This window comes from Sinocyclocheilus grahami, unplaced genomic scaffold, assembly GCF_001515645.1.
Source record: "Sinocyclocheilus grahami isolate Dianchi unplaced genomic scaffold, SAMN03320097.WGS_v1.1 scaffold587.1, whole genome shotgun sequence".
Lineage (NCBI taxonomy): Eukaryota > Metazoa > Chordata > Actinopteri > Cypriniformes > Cyprinidae > Sinocyclocheilus > Sinocyclocheilus grahami.
The window spans coordinates 894,234-905,789 of record NW_015505766.1 but is presented as its reverse complement, the minus strand read 5'-3'; the positions used below and the strand labels follow the sequence as shown (position 1 = coordinate 905,789).

Here is an 11,556-nt window from a genome sequence, read left to right as displayed (position 1 = left end):
GTTGTCGGGTTTTGTTCTTAAGAAATGCAAAAACACTAGTATTTCTTTCAGGGAATGAACATTTAGAGCAAGTTAACTTATCTGTCTAACACAACGCGACAAAAACAACTGTGACTGTTTTTCATACTACTTGTCCAGTCAGTGTGCGCGTTTTTCAAATCGCTTTTCCGTTTGTGCTTTTTGTCCCAGCGGAGGTTCCGTCTCAGCTGAGCTGCATGACAGTCACATGTAAATACACAACATTTCTCAATATATCGACACTCATGCAGGCGTCCGCGGACTGTAAGTGCTATTTATCTGGTTCTTGGTCGAATTCTGTCTGTTATCATCACTGTCATGTAGAAACAGGCTTGCTTTTAAAACGCAAAGGCCGTAAACAGTCCACATGGGTTCGATAAGCACCAACATCTTCCTCATTTTTGTTATTAGCATTAGCATCTTATTCTCATATTAGATTAGTCCTGGATTATCATTCATGCGTTTTGTTTTTCAAGTGCTTACAGTTGTTTACATACACCTTACAACTACAAGTTAGTTAGTTATTTTTGGGACCCGTTTAAATATGTTGTGTAGCTTCTAAAGAGCAGACTAAATGATGAAAAGTGAGCTAAATATGTCATGTCTGTTATGTGGAATAGCTTATTCAAGGCAGTGCTAAATGCAAACAAATGCGTTTTTTAACATGTTCCTGATTCTGCAATGGTTGTGTGAATTTGATCATGATTTGTAGCTATAATAGAGAAGTTTTGTCATATGAAAGTGCATCGTTATGACCATTACATTACGTAATCGTATTCCGAGATGTTAAAATACTCAGAATCAGACTGCAGTTACTTTTTATGGATTACATTATCACGTGTTATTCACAGCTAGGGGTATGCCGGTATTTAAGCTTAGTTAATGCATTAACATTCACAATCAGCAATAGCTACATTTGCTACAGAAGTTATTAATCTTTGTTTAAAAAATACAAGTCTTAGTTCATGTTAGCTCATTAAATAACACAGTTGCAACTTTCGATTGTTATTAAATGTTGGAATAACTAAGATTAATTAATGTTCAGAGGAATTTTTCATTGGCAGTTTATGATAACTAATGAAGCCCTAATGTAAAGTGTGACCGAACAATAAAGAATACACACTTTCAAACAATATCTAGGGCATGTTGTTTGAAAAAAGTTTGAAAATAAATAGCCTGTTAAGTCTAAAGAAAGTGCGCTTTCCTCCAGAGCGTCTCTCGCGCGCTCCGCCGTGCGCTTCTCGTCCGCGCTTGTTTACATCAGAGTGCGCGCGCGTCTTTCACGCAGCATACGGCGGTGTTGTGCATTTTGACCAGTTAATGGGAAAAGTATTCTTAAAATGCATTCAAAATTTGAATAATTTGTAATATATTCACGGTATTTAGAAGTGCCCACGATAACAATATCGTGCATATTCATTACCGTGATATACCGCGTCACCGAATACCGGCACAAGTCTACTTCACACAATAGCAATAAAAAAAAATGTATTCTCCCTAATTTACATCTTTTAAATGTTCCTTTCTAAAATATCCTACCGCTTAATGTACGCTCAGAAGGTCTTCCAGTTTTTGATCACTGCATTTACAAAAATCATTTCAGGTTTAAGAAGCGTTTCAACACTGCGTCAACTCCTGATGAACACGTTCATTTTATTTGAATTATCACTTATTTAACCATGTATTTCTATCTCTTTGGAAGGCTTTTGTCTTTATATTATATATACCTAATATATTTACTTAAAGTACATTTTTAATTATAAAGTATCACATTTGCATTAATGGTCACGTGACATGCAGGTAAACAAATAAAATATTTATTTTTTAAGTACGTGTTTTATTTTGATTGATTTTGAAATTATATTTTTTATTTTTTTATAATTATTAGTTTTTCATTAAACTCTCGAACCCAGCTCCTTTACGAACCCCAGTTTGGGAGACTTCAACATAATGTAAGATTGAACGTAATCCGTTTATATGATCAAAAATACAGTAAAACAGTAGTGTCCGGTATTTAGAAGTGCCCACGATAACAATATCGTGCATATTCATTACCGTGATATACCGCGTCACCGAATACCGGCACAAGTCTACTTCACACAATAGCAATAAAAAAAAATGTATTCTCCCTAATTTACATCTTTTAAATGTTCCTTTCTAAAATATCCTACCGCTTAATGTACGCTCAGAAGGTCTTCCAGTTTTTGATCACTGCATTTACAAAAATCATTTCAGGTTTAAGAAGCGTTTCAACACTGCGTCAACTCCTGATGAACACGTTCATTTTATTTGAATTATCACTCAGTAATTATTTAACCATGTATTTCTATCTCTTTGGAAGGCTTTTGTCTTTATAATATATATACCTAATATATTTACTTAAAGTACATTTTTAATTATAAAGTATCACATTTGCATTAATGGTCACGTGACATGCAGGTAAACAAATAAAATATTTATTTTTTAAGTACATGTTTTATTTTGATTGATTTTGAAATTATATTTTTTATTTTTTTATAATTATTAGTTTTTCATTAAACTCTCGAACCCAGCTCCTTTACGAACCCCAGTTTGGGAGACTTCGACATAATGTAAGATTGAACGTAATCCGTTTATATGATCAAAAATACAGTAAAACAGTAGTATGGTGAAATATTATGATTTATAAATCAGCATATTAGAATGATTTCTGAAGATCATGTGAGACTGGAGTAATGATGCTGAAAATTCAGTGCTGCATCACAGAAATAAATTATATTTTACTGTATATTCACATAGAAAACAGCTATTTTAAATGGTAATAATATTTCACAATTTTGTTTAATGCACTTCATGTTGTTAATAACAAAGAATGGAATATATTTTCCTAATCTTTGTATTTTTATATCAATATGGTACTATGTATATTGAGTTAGGTCACAAGTAATCTAAAAGTAGTCTGATTATATTAACTAAAATGTGCAATGTAATGGATTACGTTACTAACTACAGTTTTTGTCATGTAATCAGGAACCAGTAACAGATTAGACTCTGTAAGTAATCTCCCAGCTCTGATTATGACACTCAGCATGTGTTGTGTTCATCAGTTGTGTGTCATTGATTGGACTGAAGCGTCATCATGCCTGTGAACGCCGCTGTGATTAGAGGAGTTCAGAAGCTGGTGCTTTATGAGACCAGAGCCGTAAGTCATATTTCAGTCATTATTCACGAAGGATAAATGCATTGCTTTGAGTCTTTTAAATGCATATCGTGTTTATCAGATCAGCAGCTGTGTATGAATATATACTGTACATCCATTAGGAGATTTCTGACTGTATGAATGCGGTCACAGATGTTGATGTCTCTAGATGGCAGCGTTTAGCTGTCATCAAACTGAGACCTGATGTCTGATTCACTGTCTGAGCTGGAGCCATGACATATTCAATGTGTTGTATCGTTTGGTGCACTGTTTTAATAAAAGTTAAGAATTTATATTTTTGCATAAATAAAATAAAGTCTGTTTTAGGACCGTGTGAGACCCTGGACCACGAAACCAGTCATAAGGCTCAATTTTGTGAAATTGAGGTGTATACATCAGCTGAAAGCTGAATAAATAAGCTTTCCTTGATGCATGGTTTGTTAGGATAGCACAATATTTGGCTGAGATGCAACTATTTGAAAATCTGGAATCTGAGGGTGCAAAAAAATCTAAATATTGAGAAAATCATCTTTAAAGTTGTCCAAATGAAGTTCTTAGCAATGCATATTACTAATCAAACATTAAGTTTTGATATATTTACGGTAGGAAGTTTACAAAATATCTTCATGGAACATGATCTTTACTTAATATCCTAATGATTTTTGGCATAAAAGAGAAATGTATAATTGTGACCCATACAATGTATTGTTGGCTATTGCTACAAATATCCCCCAGCGACTTAACACTGCTTTTGTGCTCCAGGCTCACATATGTGTTTATTATGACATTATTTTCATGGCAATTAAATCTAATTTTACCAATAAGTTCTCATTATTGTAGTATACAGTATGCGTTTTAAATATATCATTTAAATTAGATTTTAATAAAAAAAAATCTAATGAGAATTTCACAAGTGAAAATCTGGACACATTATGGTAAAAATGAATAACTTTTGTAAGTGAAAGTGTGCTTAATTGTCAAAATCAAGTATGTCGAATCATAATATAAGATCAAATATATGTAGTTGACAATGAACAACTACAAATAAGCTGATTCATTTACAGTACACTACTGGCCACAAGTTTGGAATAATAAAGATTTTTTTATTGTTTTTGTAGGAAGCTGTCTCTGCTCGCTAAGGCTGTGTTTATTTGATCAAAAATACAGTAAAACAGTAATATCGTGAAATCAGCATATACTGATTTCTGAAGATCATGTGACACTGAAGACTGGAGGAATGATGCTGAAAATACAGCTGCGCATCACAGAAATAAATTACAGTTTAACAGAGATTCACTTAGAAAACACTTATTTTAAATGGTAATAATATTTCACAATTTTTATTCTATTTTTGATCAAATAAATTCAGCCTTGGTGAGCAGAAGAGACTTCTTTCAGAAACATTAAAACTCCTTAACTATTCCAAAGTGTTAACCAGTTTTATCTATCTAATTTTTGATCTATTTATAATTAATTTGTATTATATATATATAATTAATAAATTTTTAATTTCTTTATTATTTTAAACATTTTCCCCCAGTTTATTTAATAGTCATATAATGTAAATATGGCTCAGGTTCCTCCTTCAGTGTGGGATTTTTTTCACCAGTTTTCTGGTCCAGCAGGTGAAAATGATGCATCTTGTCACTTAGTAAAGTAACAGCACACTGTCCTCAGCAACATGCATGATATTCTGCTCAACATTGTTTAATAAAACATTGATTCAAGTGCAGTGCACGTCATTTTCTGTGTGCAGACATACAGACAGTGAGCCCAGTGCGAGTCCATTGTGTCCCTTTAATTCCATGCTGTATTTTACGCTCTTTTAAAGCACAGATCGGACCATTTATGAGTGCAGCTGTCATTCATTGCAGAATACGGACTATAATAACAGAGAACAGGACCGGCGTGTCTTTATCCTCAGTGTGTCGATTTCACTGGGAGTCTTTAATGTGTCTTACCTGGAAATCTGTCCAGATAAAGAGCAAAATGCCTCAAACCCTGCTGTTTTTCTTCATATTCACTCAGCAGCTCTTCAACTCTCTGGATGTTTGATATTCTGGTTCATGTTTCACTCCAAAATCAAAATACGGAAGTGAAGTTGTATTCTTGCGTAAAGAAAATAGTAATTTTCATGACAATTAAAAGACATTTACTCATAAATTCGCATTACTGTAATGTGATTTAAATATTATTTGCTAAAGACATCGCAATAACGAGAATTTATTGAAATGACTTCTGGAAGTGTAAGTGTTCTTAATTGTTGATTTTTAATGGCTTCATTCATTTTCCTTATGCCAATATGAATATATATATATATATATATATATATATTTTTTTTTTTTTTTTTTTTCTTCTTCAATATTAGGATGTAATGTGACACTCACGTTTCACCCATTCGGCCGTTTAAAAATATATGTTTGTTGCTTTTCCGAAATGGTTAATAGATTGTAATTTTTAGTTTGTTTTGGTTTCCTCAGAGGTATTTTCTGGTGGGCAGTAATAACGCTCAAACGAAACATCGTGTCCTGAAGATCGACCGCACTGAACCGCGAGATCTGGTCATTATTGATGATAAGGTGAGCTGCTCACAATCTTCACTAACAAGGCAACATGAAATGATGTTTCAACCCATTTTACTTTTACATTTTAAACTTTTTTTTATTTGTATGTAGCTTTAATTTATATTTATTTTAGTTTTAGTCAAAATTGTTGTTTAGTCATTTTTATTATTAGTGTCATTTCATGTTTCTTTGTAGCTTTAATTTGTTTTTTAGTTTTAGTAATTTTGTTATGTGCTTTTGTCATGTTATTATTTTTTGTTTGCTATATTTCGGTGTAGATTTAATTTATATTTATTTTAGTTTAGTGTTAGTAATTTGTTATAAACTCTAAAGTGCATAATATTGTGCACTTTTGTAATTTTTATTAGTTTTTTTATATTTTATTTTAGTTTTAGGAATTTTGTTATGTGCTTTTGTCTTTTTAGGTTTAGTTTTTATAGCTTAAATTTATATTTATTTTAGTTTTAGTAATTATATGCTTTTGCCATTTATATTATTTTTCTTATTTAAATTTTTCAATTTAGCTTTAATTTATTTTCATTTCAGTTTTAGTACTTATGTGCTTTTTAAATATTTTTTGGTTTTTAATGTTTCTATTTAGATTCAATTTATATTTATTTTAGTAATTGTAATACTTCAGGTTATTTTATATCAGTTAATTGCCAAGGAAACATTTTAAAATTTATTTTTATCATCTCATATTTTTTATTTTATTTTATTATAATTTACTAAATCACTGTTCACTCTGTGGTGGAAATATTAAACATATTAAACCTTTTTGGAATAAAATGTCCAACAAATTTGCTCTTTTATTTCACGATGAATGCGGCTAAAGTAAACAGTCTCTCTGAGAGCAGCTCGGAAGAGAGGGGCGGAGCCAGCAGAGCTCATTAACATTTAAAGGGAAATGCTACAAAACGGCTTGATCTGAAAAGAGCTGTTTTTGACAGGGTAAAAAAGGTGTTTTTACTCTACCATTGCAAATTTTAACCAAAGTATGTTATAGACTTTTCATTAAGACCCCAAAGAATCATATCAACTTGTGGGAAATGGGCATCCGATGACCCCTTTAATGCTAATTTATTTATTTGGCATTTGACGAATTTCATCCCTGAATTGTTCCATAGAAATTCATTGTTTGCGAAGGTTTGCTCCGTGTAAATGTGTGTGTGTTTCTGGCAGCATGTTTACAGTCAGCAGGAGGTGCGAGAGCTTCTGGGCCGTCTGGATCTCGGCAATCGCACTAAGATCGGGCAGAAGGGATCCTCCGGTCTTTCCAGAGCCGTTTCTGCCCACGGCATTGTGGGTAAGAGTCTTTTCCCTTGATTGCTCAAAGTTTCATATCATTTACTTCTGTAAATACTACTGCTTGTTTTAGCTCAGGGGCCTCAGTGAGCGGCTCGTTTGAGTACACTAGCACACAAAACGGACGCATGACGGTCAGGTGCGTTAGTAAAGTGAGACAACAGAAACTCTTCCGCTTAAAGTGAGTCTTTACGCAGTCTGTGCATCTGCAGTGTGTTATTACTGGTCAGTGGTACTTTAGTGTTATTTATATAATATTATGGTATTTTTAATATATTGAATTTGCTTCTGTTTTTATTTGTTCGTTTTAATTTTAGTTTAAGTTTGAATAATTTTATGTGCTTTTGTCTTTTTTGAAAAAATATTTCTATTTAGCTTTAATTGAATATTCAGTTTTTGTTTTAGTAATTTTGTGCTTTTGTGCTTTTTTATTTTTTTAAATAGTTTTAGTAATTTTGTGTAATTTTTATTAGATTTTTTAAATATTCCTACTTTAGCTTTAATTGATTATTCAGTTTTTGTTTGAGTAATTTTATGTGCTTTTGTCATTTTTATTCATTTTTAAAAAAATATTTGTAATAAATGTAATAAATTACATTTAATTACATATTTTAGTTTTGTCATGTTATTTGCTTTTGTCATTTTTAAGTTTTTGTTTAATATATCTATATAGCTTTAATTTCTATTTATTTCTGTTTTAATTTTATTAATTTGTTATACCTTTGTAATTTTTATTAGTTTTTTTAATAGTTTATTTTGTTGTCTTTTTGTGATTTTTAGTAGTTTGTTAATATTATATTTATTCAGTTTTAGTAATTTTGTGTACTTTTGTCATTTTTGTTAGTTTTTTAAAAAAATATTTATATTTTGCTTTAATTTATATTTATTTGAGTTTTAGTATTTTGCTATGTGCTTTTGTCATTTTTATAGTTTTTTAATAGTTTTAGTAATTTTATATTTTTGTAATTTTTATTTGTTTTTGTGTTTTAATATTTATATTTAGCTTTAATTGATAGTTATTTCGATTTTAGTTTTAGTAATATTATGCTTTTGTCAGTTTTATTTCGTTTATATATATATATATTTAACCTTAATTTATTTATTTCAGTTTTAGTAATTTTAGTAATTCAATTTAACTTATTTCAGTAAGTTTCCAAAGCAACTTGTAATTTTTTTCATCTAATATTTATATTTAGCATTCAAGCTATACATTTGAGCACTTCCTGGGAATCAAACCCATGACTTTGGCATTGCAAGTGCAACACATTACTGTTTATGTAATGTTTATTTAGTTTCAGCTGTATTTCAATTAACGAAATCGATTTGAAGAGTTTTAGTTAACAATAACAGCACTACTTCTGCTGACACGCACCTGGTCAAATCTCACTTTTAGTTGTGTTAGTCATTGAAATTGTGTCTTATACAACCTCCATTCGCCTCAGATCACCTTCTGCTGAGGGAGCGGGTGTCGTGGAAGTAATAAGAAGTGCAAATTTAGTGCACAAACAAGTAGATCAGAACATTGATGTGTGTGTGGCACGCGTTTATGACACACCTGATAGATTCATGACAAACACGGCATGTTATTGTTAATTATACCCTCAAATCTCGTCATTAGAGTGATGTGTTCGCCTCTGAATGCACATTAAACATGAAAGAAATGGAAGTATTGTTGTCTGATGCACAGTTAAAGCAATGGTTCACTCAAAACTGAACATTTGCTGAAAATATCCTCACTCTCAAGAGCATCTTAGATTAGGATGAGTTTGTTTCTTCATCAGATTTGGAGAAATTGCATCACTGTCTCACTGCAAGTGAATGGGTGCCGTCAGAACGAGAGTCCAAACAGCTGATAAAAACATCACAATAATCCACAGCACTCCAGTCCATCAGTTAACATCTGGAGAAGACAAAAGCTGAAACAAATCCAGCATTAAGACGTTTTTAACTAAAACACATAGAGTCCATAATCCATAATAACTCTTCCTCCAGTGAGTCAGTGTTCTGGTGTGAATCAGGAGAGAAATCTGCACAGATCAAGCAGCGTTTAAACAGCTCTAAACACATATGTGTCTGGATTTTGATCTGAGAGACAACAGCAGATGCACTTTTTCACTGGAGGAAGAGTTATTATGGATTATGGACTCTATGGTATTTAATGCTGGATGTGTTTCAGCTTTTGTCTTCTCCAGATGATGGACTGGAGTGCTGTGGAATATTGTGATGCTTTTATCAGCTGTTTGGACTCTCATTCTGACGGCACCCATTCACTTCCATTGCTGAGACAGTGATGCAATGCTACATTTCTCCAAATCTGATGAAGAAACAAAGTAGTTTTTTAAAATACATTTTTATTAATATTTTGAATCCGTTTTTATTTATATATTTTCTATTTTAATTTTAGTTAGCTGTAGTAATTTTGTTGTTTTACATCAACCAAAATTTAAGATTCATGTATTTGAATTGCATATAAAGTTCCATCCACTTATAATCATGCAGTTTTAACATAAACTAATAAACTTTAATATGATGCATTTTTGTCAGTCATGCATAAATGAAACGGGTCAGATATCTTCACTCAAAAAAATGATAGTTTATTATTATTTATATGTAGCAATTTTATTTTATTTAAACAATCATATTTTCAATTTCATGCATTTATTTAAATCGCTTAGAATCAGCTGAAATCTGTTAATTGTGAAAACAATAAAATGTATTCAGTTGAAAAGTATTGAACATGGTTAAATATGGCTAGCTGTGAAAAATTAATTAGTTAAAATGTATGACTGAAACCAATTGGATTTATTGGTAATACAAATATAAAACCTGATGTTATTATTAATCTGATCTGTTGATATACCAAATGTGCATCACATTAAGTGTATTAGTTTATGATAAAACTAATTCAAACGGATGGAAATTTTATATGCAATTAAAATATATCAATCTTATTTATTTTCTCACTTTTCCTATATTTTCGCTTTCTCTCGCCATGGTGCTAAATCATAAACTAACTCATGCATTGTATGTTAACTAATGAGAACTTACTGTAAAGTGTAAAAACCCAGCATGAGTTTCTCTGCTCTCTCTCGTGTCTTTCAGGTTTCGTGCGGTTTCTGGAGGGTTACTATATCGTGTTGATCACTAAACGCCGCAGGATGGCGGATATCGGCGGCCACTCGATTTATAAGATTGAAGACACGAATATGATCTACATTCCTCATGACTCTGTGAGAGTCACACACCCTGATGAGGCCCGGTGAGAGACTTCTACGCATATTTGATAATTATATGTTGCTATTTTACTGCTGGCCAGTTCTACAGAGAGTGACCAATAAGATCACTCGGATTTGGTCACATGATCCTGTTCAGAATGGATTGCTAGTGTGCTGCTGCTTACTACAGTGCATACTAGAGTAAATATAGTGTATGCTGTTTATATTAACTCTACTGAATCATATGTGACATTTGAATTTCTAGGCCCTCTAAATGATTAGAACCTGAAAAGTCTAAAGAGTGTTTTCTCCAGTCAGAGCTCTTTAGTGTAATTGTACTCGAGCTTCTCGTGTGAAATCTTGACTGATTTTGATCAAGTAAAGGTCAGAATAACTGCAGTGATATCTCCAGATGAACACTTACTGCACTGAAGCAGCTCAGCTTCACTTGATTCTCCATCAATCATGTTTTAGAGTCTCAAATCTGATCCTCAGGATCTTTTGAGGAGCGTTTGTTTCCAGAAGCTTTACTTTCACTGTTCCTCAGCGGAGGAATGATCTTCACAAGCCTCCAGAACATCTCACATCTTCTGAGGAGCCTTTATTTCTTCAGCTCTCAGTCACTGCATTATATGTTTGGAGCATTTCACTCTCATCTGATTACTGGAGATATAGAGAGATGACTGATATTTATAGCATTTTATATAAGCATCTGCTGCAGTGTTATAAAGATCTCACTGATTTACATCAAAAGCATCAGACTTTCATCATAGAAATATCAGCATCTGTAGCAAACTGCATATTATTGTATAAAAACTGCTGTTTTTCCATCATATCCTCACTATATCAGACTAAATGAGCCATAAAAGCCTGATGGATCAACAACAACACATATCAAAACTTTTTTTTTTAGATTATTTAAAAAATATTTTGTATAAGGTTATAAAAATTATTTCATATGTCAGGCTTTACAGTAATTGATCTGTAGTGTTTTTATCCAGTTGTAGTATTATTTTGTGTTAAAATAACTTTTAGCAATCAGAATAAATTAGTCTTTTGAGGCTCTTTGCTTACAGGAATCTCACATACAGTGTGTTTTCAGTGTGCATACTGCAGTAGTAGTGATAGTTAGTATGCTAGAGTGCTGTTTCTCTGTTTCTTCAGGTTTTCGTCACAAACCGTGTCTGTCCTGCTGCGGTCGGTCACTCTGATCTCAGGATGCAATTCACACGTGTGTGTGAGAGAGTGTGTGTGTGTGTGTGTGTGTGTGTGAGTG

The 11,556-nt window shown here is 32.1% G+C and overlaps 1 protein-coding gene across 1 annotated transcript in view; it reads left to right on the top strand.

The window, feature by feature from the left end:
• The first annotated feature begins 232 nt into the window (after positions 1-232).
• Positions 233-11,556, top strand: part of fig4a (FIG4 phosphoinositide 5-phosphatase a) — an 83,280-nt gene continuing 71,956 nt past the window's right edge. The window contains exons 1-5 of the mRNA XM_016240279.1: positions 233-282; positions 3,105-3,199; positions 5,677-5,775; positions 6,943-7,066; positions 10,168-10,324. Coding sequence (XP_016095765.1) covers positions 3,137-3,199; positions 5,677-5,775; positions 6,943-7,066; positions 10,168-10,324 — 443 coding nt within the window. The 5' untranslated portion in view covers positions 233-282; positions 3,105-3,136. The remainder of the gene's footprint in view (positions 283-3,104; positions 3,200-5,676; positions 5,776-6,942; positions 7,067-10,167; positions 10,325-11,556) is intronic.